At 55.5% G+C, this 19,895-nt stretch overlaps 3 protein-coding genes across 5 annotated transcripts; 1 reads left to right on the top strand and 2 right to left on the bottom strand.

The window, feature by feature from the left end:
* Positions 1-86: 86 nt before the first annotated feature.
* LOC116225631 (E3 ubiquitin-protein ligase RNF182-like) lies at positions 87-2,504 on the bottom strand. 3 transcript variants are annotated; one of them, XM_090152088.1, is made up of 2 exons: positions 1,819-2,504; positions 87-1,214 (listed from the first exon to the last, which is right to left on the bottom strand). In XM_090152088.1, the coding sequence occupies exons 1-2, from the start codon at positions 1,877-1,879 to the stop codon at positions 532-534; spliced, it is 744 nt and encodes a 247-aa protein (XP_090008214.1). In that variant the 5' UTR covers positions 1,880-2,504; the 3' UTR covers positions 87-531. The 3 variants fall into 3 exon arrangements, with proteins under 3 accessions (XP_090008214.1, XP_031443945.1, XP_090008215.1); XM_031588085.2 differs by lacking the exon at positions 1,819-2,504 and adding an exon at positions 1,540-1,811; XM_090152089.1 differs by lacking the exon at positions 1,819-2,504 and adding an exon at positions 1,423-1,509.
* Positions 2,505-2,582: 78 nt separating this feature from the next.
* Positions 2,583-13,933, bottom strand: PCIF1 (phosphorylated CTD interacting factor 1). The gene is made up of 17 exons (XM_031588073.2): positions 13,821-13,933; positions 13,497-13,608; positions 10,948-11,086; positions 10,629-10,753; positions 10,073-10,210; positions 9,543-9,673; positions 9,154-9,308; positions 8,800-8,947; positions 8,515-8,598; positions 7,651-7,750; positions 7,291-7,453; positions 6,436-6,608; positions 5,847-5,933; positions 5,234-5,418; positions 4,642-4,735; positions 4,255-4,430; positions 2,583-3,656 (listed from the first exon to the last, which is right to left on the bottom strand). Exons 3-17 carry the CDS (start codon positions 11,069-11,071, stop codon positions 3,416-3,418), a joined length of 2,124 nt encoding a protein of 707 aa, XP_031443933.1. The 5' UTR covers positions 11,072-11,086; positions 13,497-13,608; positions 13,821-13,933; the 3' UTR covers positions 2,583-3,415.
* Positions 13,934-14,540: 607 nt separating this feature from the next.
* PLTP (phospholipid transfer protein) lies at positions 14,541-19,738 on the top strand. The gene is made up of 16 exons (XM_031588098.2): positions 14,541-15,605; positions 16,305-16,423; positions 16,559-16,658; positions 16,725-16,853; positions 16,976-17,131; positions 17,267-17,330; positions 17,467-17,530; positions 17,636-17,727; positions 17,849-18,025; positions 18,196-18,255; positions 18,350-18,514; positions 18,689-18,756; positions 18,839-18,881; positions 19,066-19,129; positions 19,208-19,284; positions 19,394-19,738. The coding sequence occupies exons 2-16, from the start codon at positions 16,312-16,314 to the stop codon at positions 19,532-19,534; spliced, it is 1,512 nt and encodes a 503-aa protein (XP_031443958.1). The 5' UTR covers positions 14,541-15,605; positions 16,305-16,311; the 3' UTR covers positions 19,535-19,738.
* The last annotated feature ends 157 nt before the right edge of the window (positions 19,739-19,895 follow it).

Below are 19,895 nucleotides of genomic sequence, written 5' to 3'. Positions count from 1 at the left end.
GGTTAGCGGTGTTAAATTAATCCTTAAAAAACAAAACCCACGGAGGTTAAATACAACCCAGAGGCTCTGCATAAAACCACAATGACTACAAAACAGCTGCAAAGACGTCTTTACACACCAAAGGAATTTCTCTCCTCCGCTCCTCTCCGGTACGGTACACAGCGTCGGCCAACACGGGACTCACAACGTGGGAAGGGAACGCGGTGCGACGGGCACAGCCCTGCCGGGAGCTCAGGAACACAGACAGAACTATTTACACTATGGACACTATGGGGGAGCTGGTGCCAGTCCGGCCGCAGGACCCCCCGTTTCTCCTGCGTGTGCCGGGCTGCGGCCGCCGCTGGGGCCCCTCCAGGTGAGCATCGAGCCTCGAGCCGCCCTCATCTGCAGAGCAGGAGGAGCCGAGACCCGGCTGAACGCTCGCAGGCCGCAAGCAGTAGAGGATGGCAGCGCTGCACGCGGCTGGCGCTCAGCACCAGGACAACGCGCTCCGACGTGTCCCCAGCACGGGCGCAGGGCTCGGCCGCGCGGTCAGGGTGAGGGGAAGGCGCAGAGCTCCCGGCACAGGCACTGGCAGAGGCTGCAGGAGACGCAGAGCAGGAGGGCGGCGGGCAGGAGGCTGACGAGCGCGAGGCCCAGGCCGTGGTGCTGGCTGAGCAGCAGGTAGATGCCGAGGGGCAGGGAGCTGCAGTACAGCAGGCACAGCGTGCCCAGCAGGCAGCGCGGGGCGGCTCGGCACCTCCGGGCGCGGCTCTTCCGCCGGCTCTGCAGCCGGACCACCTCCAGCGCGCCCAGCGCCTCCGTGGGCACCGCGCCCGCGGGCACCTCCAGGATGGTGAGCACCAGGCAGTCCGGGCCGGGCGAGGGCTGCAGCACGCTGGGGGACAGCAGGACCTCGGGGGGCGAGGGGGGGTCCCGCTCACAGCGCGTCGGCGGCGCCGGCCCCTCGCCGTCGTCCTGCGGCCGTTGCGCGTCCCCGCCGGGCACCGGGCTCTGCCGGCGGCAGAAGGGGCAGCGGAGCCGTCGGGGCGACGCGTCCCCCAGGGCCACCATCCGGCGCAGGCATCGGGCGCAGAGGCGGTGGCCGCAGAGGAGCACCGTGGGTCGGCGGGCGCGGGCGTCGTAGCGGCTGTAGCAGATCTGGCACTCCGGCTCCTGGGCGGCGAGCTGACGGCCGCCCCGCGCCTCGTCCTCGTGGGCCATGGGGACGGGACCTGGGGACGGGAAGCTCCCGATCACAGCGCTGCGGCCCGCGGGCAGCGTCCGGCTCAGCCCCGCGGAGTCCCCGCACCGCGGCGGCCCCCTTCCCGGCCGCGGCTCAGCCCCGTTCCCACCGCCGCCGGCACCGCTCAGCCGCTCTGCGGCCCCCGCGCCTGGGCCGGGGGAAAGGGGATTTCCCGAGGGCGGGGAGCCGCTCCGCACCGCGTGGCGTGGAGCCCGGGGTCCTCGGTGCGGCTCACCCCCATCGCACACAGCTCCCCGCTTTCCCGTGGCACGGCGCCGCGTCCCTACGCCCCCGCCTCCCGCTCCCTCCCGTACCTGCGGGGGCTCCTGGGGGACACGCGGCGGGGGGTGGGCCGTCCCATAGGGAGGCGAGGGAAGCGCTGCGGGCCGGCACAGCCGCAGGGACCGCCGGCATCCGCCGCGCCGTTGGCCTGGCAACGCGGAGCGGGGGGAGGGGAGGGGTGGACGGATGCTCGGCTTCTTGGCTGAGCGCAGCACCGCAGCTCGCGGGCTGCTGCAGCACCGACGGGCAGCTCCCTCGTTTGACCACCGTGACACGGCAATTAAATACTTAATGAGGTAATTGGCCATCACCTGAGGGAGAAAGACAAAGGACTCCCCCTCCTCCTCCTTCAGTAATGACACTTTCAAGCATCAGTGTGTGCCGGCGGTCAGCTGCATTTCAGGAACAGCCTGCCTCGCTTCAGTATAACGAGAAGGGGAAAAGTGTTTTGTAAGCTGCTCCCTCCGCTGCTGGAGTTCTTCAGTCCCCCCCGAGTGTCACTGAAGGAGGTCAGCTACCTCACCGTAGTGGGAAGCATCCCTGGAGAACCTCATCCTCTTTTTTAACTAACAGACCACCATCCATATCCCTGCAGCTGTTACCTGATCCTGCTGCCTCCAAATGCTTCCCTGCAGGTCACCATGGAATTCCTTATGCTGTCCTTACTCAGGTCTTTCAGCCTCTCCTCTTTTCTACAGCATTAGTCTCCTCCTCCAGGACCTAATGCTTTTTATACTCTGTACAAAACCCACACTGCCCTTTTTGTAGGCATACAAAGATATGAGGCATCTCAGTAATATTCCAGCAAAGCTACCCATGCTTTCATGACCAGTATCTTTTCTTGACTGCATACCTTCTATCACTCCATATTCCAGGCAAAATATCACTTTACCATTCTGGGTAAAATACTACTTCCTCCATAACTTCCCAGTGTTGTGCCATGTAGATTCAAAAGTATCAGTTAACCAAACTAAGAACCAAAACCATTTTTTTTCTATTCAGAGGCAGACAGAGGTGAAGGATGGGATGACTGCAGGCCCCTGGCCAACATATGAGGAAAGGCACTGACACGGGGCAGAGCTGAATGCTGGTTTTTAATGTTCCTAAGAACTAGGAAACAGAAATCAAAAATAGACTTTGCTCTTCTTGATAAAAGTAATAAAATGGTTAGCGGTGTTAAATTAATCCTTAAAAAACAAAACCCACGGAGGTTAAATACAACCCAGAGGCTCTGCATAAAAACCACAATGACTACAAAACAGCTGCAAAGACGTCTTTACACACCAAAGGAATTTCTCTCCTCCGCTCCTCTCCGGTACGGTACACAGCGTCGGCCAACACGGGACTCACAACGTGGGAAGGGAACGCGGTGCGACGGGCACAGCCCTGCCGGGAGCTCAGGAACACAGACAGAACTATTTACACTATGGACACTATGGCGGTGCTGGTGCCAGTCCGGCCGCAGGACCCCGGGCTCTGCCCGCGTTTCTCCTGCGTGTGCCGGGCTGCGGCCGCCGCTGGGGCCCTTCCAGCCACAGCGCCGAGCACTGAGCCTCGTGCCGGCCGTCCCTCTCGCTGTCCTTCCGCCCTTAGCGTGCGTCCCAGCTCCGGCCGCTCCTTCCATCCACATATGGGCACCCACAGGGCCGCCCGCTCCTCCTGCCGCCCACACGTGGGTCCCTGGCCCTCCAGCCAGGCCGTGGCCCAGCTCCTCTCCCTGCCGGCAGCCGGGCGCTCTTGGCGCTGCTGGGCGCGGGCGGCGTGCGGTTTTCAGGGGAAGGCTGGTGCCGTGAGCTGCTGGGCAAGAGTTCCCCGGGCCGGTGCTGCACAGCCAGCAGTCTCTCCGCCTGCCCGGCAAGCCTCCTCAGGCCCGCCGGCACCTCCCCTGCTGCCTCTCACCTCTGCGCCTCAGTTAGCATTGGTCTCCCGGCTGCTGCTTTGCTCCCGGCCCAGCTCTCGCTCCTTGTCTGTGGAGGAGGTGGACGAGGAGGAGGAGGACGACGAGGAGCTGAGGGTCCGGCCTGAATGCTTGTAGGCCGCAACGAGTTCCTGCAGCCGCTCTGGCGTGGGCTCCCACTTGGCGAAGCCTGCGCTGTTCTGCAGGAAGAGGACGGCGGTGTTGTGCACAGCCTTGTAGTACATCTCCTCCCTGCAAGGAAAGACAGCAGGCACTCAGCATCTCCCGGCAGCCCGCCTGCCAGTAAGTCACACTATTACAGGCAAATTCCTTCCCTGCCACCTGCCTCTCCTCTTCCTGCATGTAGGTTTTAGGACAAGTATTCCTCTGCCCTTTTATCTCATTATTATGTGGAAAAGAGGAAGGAGAGTGCCTTCCTTCTGCCTCCTTCTGAGCAATACTGAATTGCTGAGCCACTCTGGCATTTGGCAGCCCAGGAAACACTGCTCAGCTGTGGCTTTCCAAATGACAGAGTTGGCAGAGGGACACGGAGCATCACCACAGCATGACATGAGATAAACAGTTCATACTGGACTTGTACCCAAGAAATACATTACTCAAATCCTTTAATTAGTGAAATATCTCAGCAGTCATTAAATGAATGCGAAAATCCACAACACTGTGGATTCTACACCTCTTAAGAACCCAGGACAATTACGCACTGCACAATCTTTCCTTTTCCCTTCCTTCCATCGATTCTCACTCGGGATAAGATATCTCAGCCACACAGCTCCCCTAAAAGGCAGCTCATCAGAAAGGCACCCTGGAAGGACCCAAAGGGAGCACCTACTTTTTGCAGACATGCTGAGACCCGCTGCGATATTCGTGATCGAAGGCTGACAGGATGAGCTGGTGCCTCTTGAACTTGCTCTGCTCCATGCGGGTCAGTGCGGGTGTGGGAGGGTCCCTCCACTCAGGGATGAAGACAATAAAGGACAGGGGCTCACTGGAGCTCTCCAGCAGTTTCTAGTTCAAAAAGAAAACAATCTTAATCTTGGCTGAGCAATGGCACACCTACTGCCTTCTATGAAAAGGAAACAGTTCTGCTTCCAGAGCAGTACAGCAGCAGTGATAACCCTCGACTTTTGAATGACAGCCTTGTTATGAGCATATAAGAGCAGTGGGGAGCAGATGATCATACAGCTCCATTCAGAACAACACAGGAGAGCGAACATACCTCAAAGTGAGAGACCATGGCATCCATCAGCTCCTCACAGAACGGAGGATTTGCCTCAAAAGACCCACTTATAGGGAAGAAATCCAGGCACGGGCTAAAGGAAAAAGACAAAGATCACTATCAGGGAGGCTAGACATCTGATTTTTGGACCTTAAAAAACATTCATTTCCTTGCAGAAGACACTCATGCTCAGAAGGACTGAATTCTCAGCAGCACAGGGCCTGCTGCTTCTCCAGAGCAGAAACGGTCACTGGGACACATTCCATCTGTGGTCACTGAAGGCTGATGCTGACTGCTGATGCAAGCTGACTGCTTGAGGGCCTAGTTCCTCCTTTCTTCAGAACAAGGGCAAACACTGACAGACCTATAAACTGCATCATGTCAGGATGAGACAGCTCTGGCTGGACTAATGGCACACTGCTGGTTGCTTCACTGCCAATCTGTGTCCACTCACTGGCTTTCAGTGGGCCTGAAGCACACATCCTTCTGCTCATGAGCTGCCAACACGTCAGCCTGTCCTGAATCACTGCTCTGCACACGTGCACACACCCACACAGACACATGGCAAAGGGCACCAGAACAGAAGACTCACCCCCTGGATCCAAAATACCCGTCTGTATCCAAGAAGGCCGAACAGTACTGTTTAAAATAGCAATTCAGTGGCGAGGCAAAGCATTCAAAACTCACTCCAAAGAGCTTGTGGAGGGCTTCAAAGACGTGCACGGGAAGTGCCCCCTGCAGGCCAGTTCCTTCATACAGACCCACACCGAACATCATCTGAGGAGAGCAAACCCTGGTGAGTGGTGCCTGCATTTGCTATTCCTGCTGCTCCCTGCATAGAATATGGATCAAGGCTGACATGTCCACACACTCACTCCTCTAGGTATGCAGGGCCCCCTTGACCCCTCTCAAATTCACGTAGGTCCCCTGAATGTACCTAGGAACGCTCTTTAGATACTCTCTCCAGCTCAGGTCCTGTCAAACCAACTGTCAATTTTTACACATATTCCCCAGGAACCTTTAGTTAGGCCTCACAAAAATGTCAATAACTACTGAAAGCTCTTCATTACAATTTATTCCCCACCACTGATTCAGTTTAAGCCCTATTCTGCACCAGGCTCTGAGAGCTGTGGACCTCCCAGAGCAATGACAGTAAGTTCAGTTCCCCAGGCTTTCTGATGCACAACAACAGCAACAGACAGTACCTGGTATCGACGGAGAAGGCACCAAACCCTGGGTAGGAACTTTTCAAAGCCAGAGTCATCAATGCAACTGTACCGATAGAGAAGCCACTAGAAGAGAAGGCCCAGCCATTAAAAACAAACAGTATCAACAAAGGTAAGGCAGCCAGAAAACAAACATATCATGACATGAGAAGAAACACCGATGAAGAAAAGGAGCAGGCAGGGTTCTGCATGAAGGCTTTTCAGCTCATCTGCTCTTACTGTGGGAATGAACTGCAAGCTATTCACTAGCATGAATGAATGTAACACATCAGCAAGTCTCTCTCAGCAAGGGCTGCCTTGTTGTGAGTACAACCATTCTTGCAGCACAGCATGTACCAAAGCATACACGCAACACCTCCTAAGTACTCCCAGCAGAAGGCTGACCCTGACTAAGGAAAACGAAGCTGTCCTCATTTATGCTACTATTAGGGCAACACCAGACAGCCTCTACCAGGTCAGTGCTCTGTCCAACTGCACGGTCCCTTCTTGGAGGAAAAGGAGAAATGAAAGCTCTCATGAAAGAGCAATTGGCAACAGCAGTCATGCAGGCATGGCAGTCAGCTCTTACCAGCTTGCTGAAGTAGTTGCGGCTCACTTTCACCATTTCCCCCTTGTACCGCACACATGCCACATTGTTTTCCATGTGCATTTCCACACTGGGGAGTGGTGGGGAGGGGATGGCCAGTCTCACTGGGTAACAGTACACGAGCCTGTCCTGGACTTCAGGAGCTTCTACCTCAGCTATGGAGAATAAAGAGCAAGGCAGCCCATTAGAATCCAGGGACATCTGGGATAGATCTTCCTTCCACCTCAGAACATGCACGGACAGGAATAAGGCTGAAGAGCAAAGTAATCTCTCCAAACCATAGGGGTGGTCCTTCACAGATCATGTAGGCAGCTACATAAGTTCAGAACTAATTCCCAAAATTCCATCACCCACAGACAGAGCACGGAGAGGAACCATAGCACAGCACTTCTTCATCTGTAACACAGTCAACCTGTAGACTTCATGCAACCATTCCAATACCATAAGGCATGTTCTGGGTGAGTAAAACAATTTCCTTGTTGTCACTGTTATTTCAGTTTGCTCCAAAGTTATTCAAAAGCCAGCTAATACTCCCAGGCTGTTAAATGCAGGAGGCATAGGAACCTTTCTGCCACCTTGTGGTCACCTATCTTGGACAGAACCTTACCCTCAGCTTAGGCAGAAGAAAAAGAGAGCTAAAATTAAAGATCAGCCAGAAGGAATCATGAACACATCACTGGGTGTGAACACGAGCAGCAAAAACAAGCAGCAAAAGGCAGACACTGGAATCTGGAGGGAGAATGTCTGAGGAGAGCTAGGATCCATAGGGAAAAGGGCTAAAGAATGGTAGCAATGAAAGAAGCAGAGACCAAGGAAGAAGGAAAAGGTTAACTGTACCAGATATATTGTTTTCTTTGAGGATGGCAAGATGCTTCTCCCGGATCCGCTTGACATATTCAAGGGATATGTAGTAAATCTTACTGCAGATGCCTTCAACAGAGTCCTTTGCTGCAGCAGACACGTGGGGCCCACACTGCTTGCGTAGGTGCTCCAGGCGGTCCTGCAGAATCAGAGAACCAGAGTCCCTTACACAGCCCACCACCTGACCCCCAGAGCTGTGCAGAGTCTCTGAACCTTTGTTGCTTCCATTTCACAAAGCAGAGGAAATGCAATCACAGCCTTTTCAGGAAGGATCTTTATCTGGCCCTGAACACCCCATCCTTTCACAACCCCACTGCACTCAGCTGCACAACTGACCATGTAGTCCTCCTTAGAAGCAGAATGGTCCCGTCGCAGCCAGCTGAAGGTGTCCTCCACATTCCATTTCACCACCTTCCTGCTGTCTGGTGATGCACTCCTGCACAAAACAGGCAAGTGGGATTAAACCCACAGCTGCAGGGCAATATATTCCATACCACCACAACAGTTTTTTGTTAGTGGGGGAACAGTGCTGACACCTCACGGCCCTAGCTGTCACTCCCCTCCAGGCATCCTGTGCAAAGTGCTTCCAGACATTTTAATGACATGAGACTGCCATGCTCTCGCCAAAACACAGTGTAACTGTCTGCTGTCCTCTCCTGTGACAGGAAAAGCAGATGAAGGATTTATCTATTAGGAGAATGGCTCATTTTGATCTTGCCTCCCATTATCAAATGCAGCCATTGCCAGGACATTGCAACCCTGAGAAAACTACCTTGTTAACAAGCTTCATTTTTTTTTCCCCCACAAGACTACCTTCCTGAATTCTGTCAGAGCTCTTCAGAAAAAATACATGTGGTGTAATAAAATATCATTTTAAGTTTGTTCTTCTTTAATATTAGTGAGTGTCCAAGCACTCTTCTATTATCTGAGGGATAAACTATAAAGGAATTCTATATTCGGTATTTCAGATTCTTGCTTGTCTCTGCATGCATTCAACTTCCCAATGTTTGATTTCACTATAACATTACCATCAAAAGACAGCTCCAGAACTGTTTTTCCCTTATGTGTTCCTAACTTTGCTCTTGCTCAGTAAGAAGATGACCAATAGTGAATAAAGAGTGATATGACAGCTCCTCTTAAAAGTTGCCATAAACTCCTTCTCATTTCTGAAACTGGCAGCACCGCAAAAGGAACCCCTACCTGGATTCAATGAGCCGTTTTGCAGCCTCAGCATACTTGAAGAGCAGTCTCTTGGCTTCTTCACGGAACTTAATTCTGGATAGCCTGAGGTAAGTATAAATTCACACACATCAGTTTCACAGCTGCCACAAAGGCCAGGTCCAATTCCCAAAATTTTACACCACCAGCACCTCACCATTTTATCAGCAAAAGTAAAACACAAAAGCAGAAAACTAAAGCAGGTAAATCACTGGACTAGCCCAAGACAAAAACAACTCTAAAATTTGTCCTGTTTTTCAACAGTACCTGATGGGAATGTCATTCATGATTTCTCTGAACATGGAAGGAGACACTACTGGCTCGCAGTCACTTGGTAAAAGAGGATCTGTCCCTTTATCTACCACCTTCCTCTCCAACATCCAGCGGTTAAAAGACTCCCTTGGGGGGTCAATCCCTGGAGAGGCACAAAAAAAGGGTGAAATTGTACGACAAAGAGACGTCCAGAAGCTCTGACAAGAATCCTCACATTGGAGGTCAGCTTAATGAGAATACAATTATCAAATAAAGAAACCACAGGGAGGAGAGACAAGAACCAGAAGGAAGAACAGTGCAGTAATGCAGGACTGAGAACACAAAAAGGGGAGCACAAGAGCAACTTACCTTCTCTCTGCTGGCAGAGCTCACGATAATGTTGCCGCAATTTGAGAATGAGCTGGGATCGAAGCAGCTCCACTTCAGGGTGTGGAGAAAGCACTTCAGATGGTGCCCTCTGCTTAATCACTGCATTTGTCTGAATATCCAGGTCCCAGTATACTCTATGACAGAAAGAAGTGTGATCAGGATGATGGGATCATTGGCTAATTATTGGATATTACTTTTAAAGATGTTTCCTGGGGCTGTTTTACCAGCCAAAAAAATTGAACTATCAAAGACTGCTTGCAAAGACAGACGAGCCTGTTATGTCCTCAGGTTATTCTTCAAAGACACTTGGAAAACCAGCTGTCTCTACCCTATCCCCCCAGGAACAGAAATAAGTGGATACAACTCACTCAGTTGGCCGTAGAAGAGCTGCCTGCTGCTTATCTTCAGGTGAAACACACCACGCCTTCAAAACAGAGGATCCTGGAATACTGGGAGAGCTGGGGACTGGCTGAGTGGCTGGGGTCCCCGGAATATCCGACTGGGAGAGTAAAAGATGAATTACTGCCCTCACAGAGAAAGGTAGAACGGAGGAATCACAGTATACCTAACAGCCCTCTACCAGAGCTTCACTTAGGATAACCACTCAATCACTACAGCATGTTTTGTCTGCATTTAAGTGGACACGTGAGCTACCACGTTTCTATCATAATTTGTTCTCTCTCAGTTCTCGTGATCTTAAGGCTGTAAGAGAAATGGCAAATCGGCAGGATGTGAGCATGCTTCCACCTTTGTATTTTTGGTGTGAGCTGTCAGAACTTGAGCTGTTTGAACTGATCTTGCACAGTTTAAAAAAAAAAAAAAATAGGTCCAAGCTCTGGACTCTCTAGGTTTCAATTTTGACAACATCTTTAAGCCTATTCTAACACTCTCAACTCACCTTGGGCTTTTTCACACTGTTGCCACTTGGGGGAACCTCCTCAGAGAATCTCCTCTTCCTCTGCTTGCTCTCCACTGAGGTCTCTACCATTCCACTTTCCAGTGGCATAGGAGCTGCATTCAATCCCAGAGGGTCTGACTAAGAGCATCCAAACAACAGTACTCATTAGTTCATCAGCTGCTACTGCAGAGTACCAAAGGCAATAAGTCCTTTTAATTTTCCTTTGCACCATCCCCAGCTCCGAAGTGGACAAAAGTAATGACACTAATACACCTAAGCTAAAAACTTATCTTCCAGACTTGTGTCTGAACCATTTATTTGGTCTGTTAGTTTGAGACTTAAACAAGAAAAATGCAACACAGCTCCCCCATGGCAAGTTTGTTTAAGCAGTGCACCTGAATGAGGAACACTTCATTGTGTTTCACCAGATCCCAGCCACACACTGGATGGGGAGAGGAGTTCTGCAGATACAGAAGACCCTCTCACACAGGCAATGTCATGTCCCAGAAGAACATCCCAATGTTAGCACAGCCCCTTGAGATACGTGCTTACTTACAATGACATCATGCTGTCCCAGAACAGGCATTTCCCACAGGGACTGATTGGTGAAGCGATTGAAGTAATACGGGCGATTCTCCCTCTTGCTCCAGCACTTCTCCCAGCCAGCCTGCACCAGCTCATCTGAGCACACAGAGCAGAGAGTCAGGATAAGATCGGTACTGGAAAGCTCCACCATTCAGGTCCCCATTACCATCACTGCACACTGCAGCAAGCATCGTTCCTGAACTCTCTCAATAGCCCCATTCCACCTTCCCTTCCCTGCTACTGGGGCCCTTCAGAACCCTGTGGTGGGCTTTCTCAGAAGCAATCAGTACCTGGGAGGTCCTGTACCAGTCGCATAGGTTTGGGGGAGCTGGGCTGGTTCTGGTTGGAGGTGCCAGGTGAGTGACTCATTAGAGATGCTTCCTCCGCAGGGCTTCCGTGATTCTCATTGGCCATTTCTCAGCAACCACACTGGGAAAATCAAACAAAATATCCATGTCACAACAGGAAAGATCCCAGAGCCACTTGGCCCATTCAGAGTAAAAGTTAACTGGCAATAAAATGGGCTTGAACCAGTACATACAAAATAAGACCAAAGTACTGAAAAATACCAGTTATCCCAGATACAACTAGCTCTGAACATCAGGGAGTTCTTATGGCCAGCACTCAAAATACTCACTTTTCAGCTACATCTCTCTCTCCTAGGACTGCAGTGTCTCATCCCACACAGCAGTGCTGAGAGCACAAAAAACAAAGTATGCTTCACTGTGAACATTTACCATCCCCTACCATACTAACATTATGGGCCATATCTGGTCTGCTATCCCTGGTGTCAGTTTAAATTAGCATTTACACACATATAACCATATGCAATTTAAACAAAAAGCAGGTATTAAAAAACTTCTGCTATACAAAATAGCCCCGCTGCTTCACTAATAACAGCTTTGGTGGCTCAAAGGACCACAGGCTAGGAATGAGCAACTATGGAATTATTTTCCTCATTATGTTCCAGACATGGACTAACTGTCAGGACTGTCAGGCTGTTTAAGCCTTCAGTATTTTTGCATTTACATAACAACAGTTATGCAAAAGAAAGTCTGTTCAAAATGTAACGCTCCTCTTAATCATCATTTAATATTGTCAGCTGCAGAAGAACAGCCAGGTTTTTCCTCTCATTCATTCTTCTTCCCCCAGGGAAGTTTCTGAATATAGCACTGTTGAGCCAATTACTACAGACTGCTGCAACCAATCTGGGGGAAATGAGGCGTTTTAAATAATTACTGTCTACCTCCGTTATTTAACTCTATTCAGGCCTTTGGAGATGCCCTATGCAACGTGAGAGCTGCATGCATGCAATGCTGTTGTGTACGTACAATCCTGTATTAAGTGTGTTTTTAACTGATTTGAACTCCCCATCCTGTCCATAAAAACATCACCAGGCTTTTCAAAAGAAGAGAATGGTGAGAGCTGAGTTCAAGAATGAGCAGGTAGGTTCTTGCCAGGCTGTCTGCAGCACTGACAGTGAATCGGTGTGATGCAGGGCAGGACTGAGGAACACCTGCTCCTGCCAACTCCTGGGAAGATGTTTCCATCCTTCCCTCGAGGTAAGCATGGAAAAGTGCAGGGTACTGCAGAAACCTGGAGTTTATGGCTTCTGCTCATAGCTACAGAGATAACAACATCCACACCCACAGGCAAAAGCACCTGCTACAAAGACTGCACCAATGCAATCTGTACATTTAATCACCCCAGCATTGAGTGTTGTGTAATATTTGTTTACTGACACTTCCTCCTGAACTCCAGCCCTGCTGTGACCTCTGCAGTCACACTCCAGGCAGCTGCCACCTGAGCAGCACCTCAGGACAGGCATTCTCTGCCAGAAAGCTGAGCTGAGGCCATGGGCTGTGCATCAGGAACCTCATCAGTATTTCATCTGGCAGGAACTTTCTAAAAATGTTCAGCCTCCTCTTCTTAAAAAGGGAAAGTTTACCTGCATTTGCTGGTGTGTCATGCAGGTTACACAGACAACACTGTAACTGTTACACAAGGATGGGAGCAGACCTCCCAGGGAGAGCCACACATGGATTTTAATAATTACAGCTGGCACCAGGTGTCAGATGGGCAGCAGCTCCCAGCACCTCTTACCACTGACAGCTCCAACCAGTGGTCAGATGGGGCTTCTTGTTTTTCATCTCTCCAGTTTACGGATAAACTAGGAAGGGGGAAGTACACAAGCAGCTCTATCGCTTTATCAGTTTGGGTGAGTACCAAATCCCAGAAACCTTCAACTCCGCCAAAAGAAAAGAAACAAACTAGCAGGAATCCTGACAGAAGGAACTCCATCTTTATGTGCCTGGCGTCGTGACTCAGACAGCGAAAGGGACCCAGAGCAACGGTTTTACAGTGATTACGGTATCGCTTTACACACCACACGACGCACACAGCGCTTCGCAGACACAGAATGCCGTCCCTGCCCAGAGAGCTCACAGCCTATAGGAGCAGCAGCACGAACAGAGCGCAGCCAGGCGGCAACGGACACGGAGCGCAGCACAGCCAGCGTCTGTCAAGGCGGGATTTCACACGGGACAGCGGCAAACGCGGACAAAAGGGAGCAGCGGCAGCCCCCAGGGACACGGGGGGGTTTTTTCCCTCAGCACCGCCTTCCCCCGTCAGCCGCCCTCGGGTCGGGGCCGCGCAGTGCACGGAGCTCCCGGGGCCGCCCGCAACGCGCGGGGAGCGCGGCCGGACGGCGTGCGGTGCTGCGGGGCGGAGCTCTTGGCGCGGAGGACCGGGACCGAGCGAGCGCGGAGAGCAGCGGCGGCGGCGGCTGTGCGGGCGGCCCGGAGCGGTGCGGGGCGCGGCCGCCGGGGGCGGTACTTACGGGGGCGCGCTGCTGCCGGGCGGGACGCGGGGCCGTCGCTCGGTGCTCGCCGCTGGCGCGCCGGGGCCGCATCCTCATAGCGGGGCGTCCCGCGCCGTGCCCGCGGGGGCCGCTGCGGAGACAGGAGCCGTTACCGGGGAGGGCCGCGCGGGAGCGGCGGCGGTGGCACGCGCGGAGCGGCGCGGGTTGAGCGCGGCGGCCGGCGCGCTCTAAGATGGCGGCCGCGGGCCTACGCCGCTTCGCCCCGACCCGCCGCCGCGCCGCCCGCCCGCCGGCCTCCCTCTCCGGCGCGGAGACCCCCGGCCGCGCGGGAGCGCCGCTTACCTGGGCGTGAGGCCGGGGGCTGTGGGCACCGCGCACCGTCGCGCTTCCCGCCACCGCCCCACCTCCGCCTCGCCCGCCCCGCCGCCGCCATCTTGCGCCGGGACCGCGGGCCGGCAGCGCGCAGGCGCGGGCCGCCCCGCCCTAGGCAATGCGCAGGCGCCGCCGTCGGGACGCCCGCTCGCGCATGCGCGCTGCCCTCCGCGCCCAGGCGCACGGGCGGTGCGCTTGCGCGGAGCGCGGCCCGCGCTTTTGTAGACGGAGCGGCGCGTGCGCGCGCGCTGCGACAACGCCGTCTGCCCCGGCGCCATCTTGAGTGTGGTGCGCCGGCACCGCCCCGCTATGGGCAGGGCCGGGCCCGGCCTCGCGGCCACGTCCGCCCGCCGCGGGCGGTTCCTGTCGGGCAGGGCGAGGCCGCCGGCGGAGCGGCTTTGAAGAGCGGCGCGGCCCAGGGCGGGGCCCGCTGGCGGCGAGCCGCGGCCGCCCGCCGGGTTCCGTCCGTCCGCAGCGCCGCCCGCCCTGCACTTAGCGGTGCGGCTCCGCCGCGTGTGGCCGCGGGGCGCGGCGCTGGGCCGGGCCGGGCGGGGCCGGGCGGGGCCGCGGGCGCGCAGCCAGGAGCCTGGGGCTGCGGCCTCGCCTGGCGGCTGTGGCTGCCGGGAAGGCGCGGCGCGACACCTTCCGACGTGGGGTGATTCTCCCCACCCGCCCCGCCCTTTGCCTCCCCTGCCCGCCGTGGGCTCGCAGGGCTTCCCTCCTGCCCGGCAGCCGCCCGCTCCCGCTGGAGGCCTGCCCTCTGCACCCGGAGCACTGGGGTCAGTGTAATTAGTTAATGCTGGCAAAGCAGTTTGGAAGGGATAAGTGCTGTGTAAGCACCCAGTCTCCTAAGTCTCTCTGTTTCCAGAGCGTGAGCCCCCACAGCCCGGCTCTGTGTGCAGATAATCGCCCCGACCACAAAGTGCTGGCTCAGACCGACTCTGTTCTGCAGGCGCTTGGAGGAGGGGGGAGGAAGGGGCTCAGCCGGATTTGTCCGAGATTCCACGGATGGAAAGCATAAAGCCTTGTCCTCTGGAATGCAGAGGGGCTTGCAGCACAGCATGGGCAGCGCTTGGTCTCTCCTGGGCTGAGCGGTGCCACTGTGCTGCGCAATGCTGGCAGTGCCACCCATCCTGGCCTCTTGGCGATGGGCGCTTGCTGGATCAGAAGGGAATGTGGGCACGCTGGATCGCTTCTGCAGCGCCTCTCGCAGAGCTGAGCACATCTGTGTCTGCTCAGCTGCTGGGAGCAGGCTGGGGATGAGCCCTGGTGGCCGTGAGCCCTGGAGACCCTGATATGTGCCAGGCTGTTGGAGTGGCTCTGTGGCTCCAGCGATCAAAGCAGCTTCCCTGTCTGATGTTCACCTCATAGATGGGCACAAAGCAGCTCCCGTTGTACCTGTGGCCCAAGGGACTTGTGTTCAGCTGCAGCCATGGCACAGAGCCCACTGGGCAGTGCTGCAGCTGGCAGAGCACAGTGGGGAGTTTAGCACCATCAGGACTGGTGGTCGGCACTTCCCCGAAATGATGAAGCCACCCTGCGCTGCGCGGCTGGCTTCCCCGAGCCCTTCATCCTCCTGTCTGCTGTGTCTCCTCCCAGCTGTGGGCTCACAAGGGGTGGTGGCTGGTGGGATATATAAACGCAGGGGAGCCTGAGCCAGCTCAGAAGAAACTCCTGGAGCTGTTGGTGTTCTCCCTCCCTCCCTTCACGTGATTCAGTTTCCCCAGACCAGAGAAGCCGAAGACAAGTCATACTGTAAGTATACAAACTTAGCCAGCATTGTGTAGGCGAGCTGCCCCAGTCTGTGTGTGGCCCTCCGGGAAGGATGGAGGCTCTGGATCACGAGCAGAAGGGGTTCTGTCCTCTCCCCTGCAGAGAACTGAGCAGAAACACGGTGGGGAAGCCTTGTGCTGTCCCTGCCATCCCGAAGGCAATTCTGCCTTTTCCTGCTGGATGAGGAATCTCTGGCTCTGTCCCAGCCCAGCTGCAGGGCATGGGACACGGACAGGCAGTGCTCATCTTTGGGGAGCACTTGGGGCTGCTTCCAGGGCTGGAGAGCCCACGGGAGAGGAATCCCTTCCCTGTGTGGTGTTGGGGTTCCCCATGAGGCTCACCTGACCCTGCAATCTGGGGAGCTGGCTGTGCTGGGGAAGGGCGGGATGCTGCTGGTACTGAGGGCAGTGGCTGCCCCCGGGCGGGGCTGATCCTGCAAGCCCACGGAGTCTGTGCTGGGGGCTTGCCCACTCAGGCGATGGGAACCAGGATACTGTTGTGGGATTTCAGGTTGTGGGGTGCAGCAGGGTCATGAGATGGTCCTCTCCTTGAGATCAGCCTCTGCCCAGGCTCCTGTGCTGAGAGCAGGTTGGGCAGCAGCCGCAACCCTGCCAGGGTGGCTGGGCTTCCCCCGTGTGCTCTGCTAGCTCGGTCCATACTGACCCCGCGCTCTGCCCCCAGGTGCGAGATGGCTGCCAGCAGCCACCTCCTCCCCCTGCTCCTGCTGCCCTGGCTGGCCGCAGCCTCGCACAGCCCTCCCGGTTGCAAGATCCGGATTACCTCCAAGGGGCTGGACCTCGGTAAGGGGCTGGCCAGGACCCTGCTCCCAGGCAGGGCGGAGAGCCAGCTTGCACGGCAGGACCGGCAGGGTGGGCTATGTTGGTAGAGTGCGATACAGCCTGCCGTGGGCAGTCCAGGCTCATTTTGCATTGCAGTGAAGCATGAGGGTCTGCGCTTTGTGGAGCAGGAGCTGGAGAACATCACAGTGTCAGACCTGCACGGGAAGGAGGGCCAGTTCCACTACAACATCAGCCAGTGAGTGCTGCCTGCTCCTTGCATGCAGCAGCCCCTGGGTCAGCCTTACCGTCCCCTCCCTGGCAGGGTCAAGGTGATGGACCTGCAGCTGCCATTTTCCAACCTGCACTTCCAGCCACAGCAGCACCTCGCCTTTAACATCAACAACGCTTCCATCAGCCTGCGCTTCAGGCGGCAGCTGCTCTACTGGTTCTTGTGAGTTACCCTCCCCTGCCCACCAGCCTGTCCCACGGCCCCAGGAGTGTCACAAGTGCCATGCTGCCCAGTCCTGGAGCTGATAGGATCTGTGTCCTCCCATCTGTTCCCCTGGCTTCCAGCTACGACATTGGATCCATCAATGCTTCTGCTGATGGTGTCCACATCCATACTGTGCTGCAGCTGGCCAAGGATGAGGTTGGACGCCTCAAGATTTCCAACATGTCCTGCAATGCCTCCATTGCCAGAATGCATGCGGGATTCTCTGGCACACTCAGGTACACCTGATGCCATGGTGGCAGCCATACCCCTGTGCCAGGCAAGATCTGCTCAGGTCACGCCTTGTGTTTTTGTGGGAATAGAGGTGGAGGGACAGGGCTGGAAGGCTACTGCAAAGCTGTTCTGTCCTGCAGGAAGGTCTATGAGTTCCTGAGCACCTTCATTGTCACAGGGATGCGCTTCCTCCTCAGCCAGCAGGTAGGGCTGTGAGCAGAGACGGGCATAGAGCTTCCCTGGCTGCAGTCAGGAGGAGCTGACTCAGGGATGCTGGAGGCAGCCTGGGTCCTCCTCCAGGCCAGAAGTTCTGGCCCCACTGCTGAGTGATTCCCCACAGATCTGCCCGTCCCTGGAGCATGCCAGTCTGGTGCTGTTGAACTCCTTGCTAGACACAGTGCCAGGTAAACAGGATAAGACCAGACCCTGCTCACTGCAGCCTATGCAGAGCTGAGAAAAGGACTGCAGGCCATGCTGTAGGCTTTCTCACAGCACCTCTTCCTTGGCAGTAAGGAACTACGTGGATGAGCACATTGGGATTGACTACTCTCTGCTACGTGATCCAGCTGTCTCCCCAGAAACCCTCGACCTGGACTTCAAGGTGTGGCACCAAATCCTGCCCTGCCTCTCCCAGTCCTGTTGGCACAGCTCTGCATCAATGCATGCAGTGAGCACAGCAAGCTGTGCTGCAGCTGCAGAAACAGTCGCTATTCTCGGCCCAGGGTATGTTCTTCTACCGTGCAAGGGAGGACCAGGAGCTGGAGAACCACGCGGTGGAGCCTGTGATCAAGGAGACTGAACGCATGGTTTATGTTGCCTTCTCTGAGTACTTCTTTGATTCAGCCATGCACGCATACTTCCAGGCGGGTGTGCTGGCCATAGAGCTTGAGGGGGAGAAGGTGAGCAGCACAGTTTGACACTGCACGCAGACCTGAGCGGAGAAGGGGTGCTGCCTGGGGGAGGCAGGGTGGGCTCTACACACCGATTTCAGGATGTGCTGCATGGACAGAAGCTCTGCAGGGAGCAGCAGTGCGAGCTCTGTTACCCCTAAGGTTTGTCCCCCCTGCAGGTGCCCAAGGACTTGGAGGTTCTGCTGAGAGCCACCTTCTTTGGGACCATCTTCATGCTGGTGAGAGGAGCTTTCCACTGGGGCAGGAGAGGTACAAGAGTCCCCCTAGGATGGAGCAGCTCTGCCCAGACTGGCTCCACTGTTCTCTCCCCAGAACCCTGCTGTGGTGGATGCTCCCTTGCGGCTGGTGCTTCAGGTGTCAGCTCCCCCCCGCTGTGTGATCAAACCCTCGGGGACCTCCATCTCTGTCTCTGCCTTCCTCAACATCTCGCTGGTACCCGCAGACCGCCCTGCCATCCAGCTTTCCAGCATGGCCATGGTGAGTGCTGCTGCAGCCAGGTTTCCTTTGCCTGCCCAAGCACACAGGGCAGGAGCACTGCACCCTGCCTGAGAAGTCTCTGATGTCCTAAAGCTGGGAGCAGCACCCAGGCTGTCCCACTGCCTGCCCATGCTGGCTGCAGCAGGGTTTCCACGCAGCTCACTCTTCCCATAGGAATCAAAGCTGAGCGCCAAGGTGTACCTGCAAGGGAAGGCACTACGCGTGCAGCTGGATCTGCGACGGTATGGCCCACACTGGGATCCCAGCAGGGCTGTAGGGACAGTCCCCTCTGTCCCAGCTCACAGCTGTTTTCCCTCCCTGCAGGTTTCGTATCTATTCCAAGCAGTCAGCACTGGAGTCTCTGGCGGTGAGCAGACCCTGTGCCGGCCTGGAGTGTGGGAGGGTCCAACTGTCCCGGGTAGCTCCCAGCCACAGCAGGGAGCAGCTCTGGGAGGGCTGTGCAGGACCCCTCTTCATCCACCCTTGAGAAACACAAGCAGGCCCTACCTTGCCCAGCAGCTCTGCACTCATTCTCCCTCCCCTTCCCACAGCTGTTCTCACTGCAGGCTCCACTGAAAACTCTGCTGCAGCTGACAATCATGCCCATCATTAACGGTAAGCATCGTCACTGCCTGTGCATGGCAAGGCTTGAGGCAGTGACATGGGGCTTACTGCATCTCCTCCTCCCTGCAGAGAGGACAAAGAAGGGTGTGCAGATTCCTCTGCCAGAAGGCATGGACTTCACCAGGGAGGTGGTCACCAATCATGCGGTGCGTGAGCAGGACAAGGACAACTCCAGCCCCTCCAGCAGACACAGGCATTGCATCCTGGCAGCTGCAGGCACAGCTAGTCCTGTGCCAATACTTCTTTTCTTTACAGGGATTTCTCACAGTGGGAGCTGATCTCCACTTCTCCAAGGGGCTGCGGGAAGTGATTGAGAAGTACCGCTCCACCCCTGCAGTCCCTGCTGAGCCCACAGTGCAGCCCACAGCAGCCAGCACAGACCCCCACCAGCTGTAGCTCTGCTTACTTGCTCCTTCACCCGCGACAAAGGTCAGATCCCGGGCTGGACCCGTAGGCTGTAGGTAGGAAGCAACATCCCCAGTACCACTCACACATCCTGCAGGGCATCTGCACCCAGGTGGGCAGCAGCAAGGTGGAGACAGCTGCTCTGGGAATCCCTGCTGCACCCCTTCTCATACACTAATAAACCACTGAACGCTAGCTTGCGCTGCCTTGTTGCTTGAAGGATTAGCCTACTCCAGACCACATAGCTGCCAGCTCTGGGGGAGAGCTCTCCACCTGCTTTTGGGATGGTTTGTTTTCAGAAAGCCCCAGTCCCTCTGCAGAAAGGGAAACACAAGCTCTGGCTCCCAAGGAC

This window comes from Phasianus colchicus, chromosome 17 (genome assembly GCF_987193195.1).
Source record: "Phasianus colchicus chromosome 17, bPhaCol1.hap1.1, whole genome shotgun sequence".
In the NCBI taxonomy this organism is placed as follows: Eukaryota; Metazoa; Chordata; class Aves; order Galliformes; family Phasianidae; genus Phasianus; species Phasianus colchicus.
Note: the sequence above shows the minus strand (reverse complement) of the source record. Positions and strands in the feature narration are given on the sequence as shown.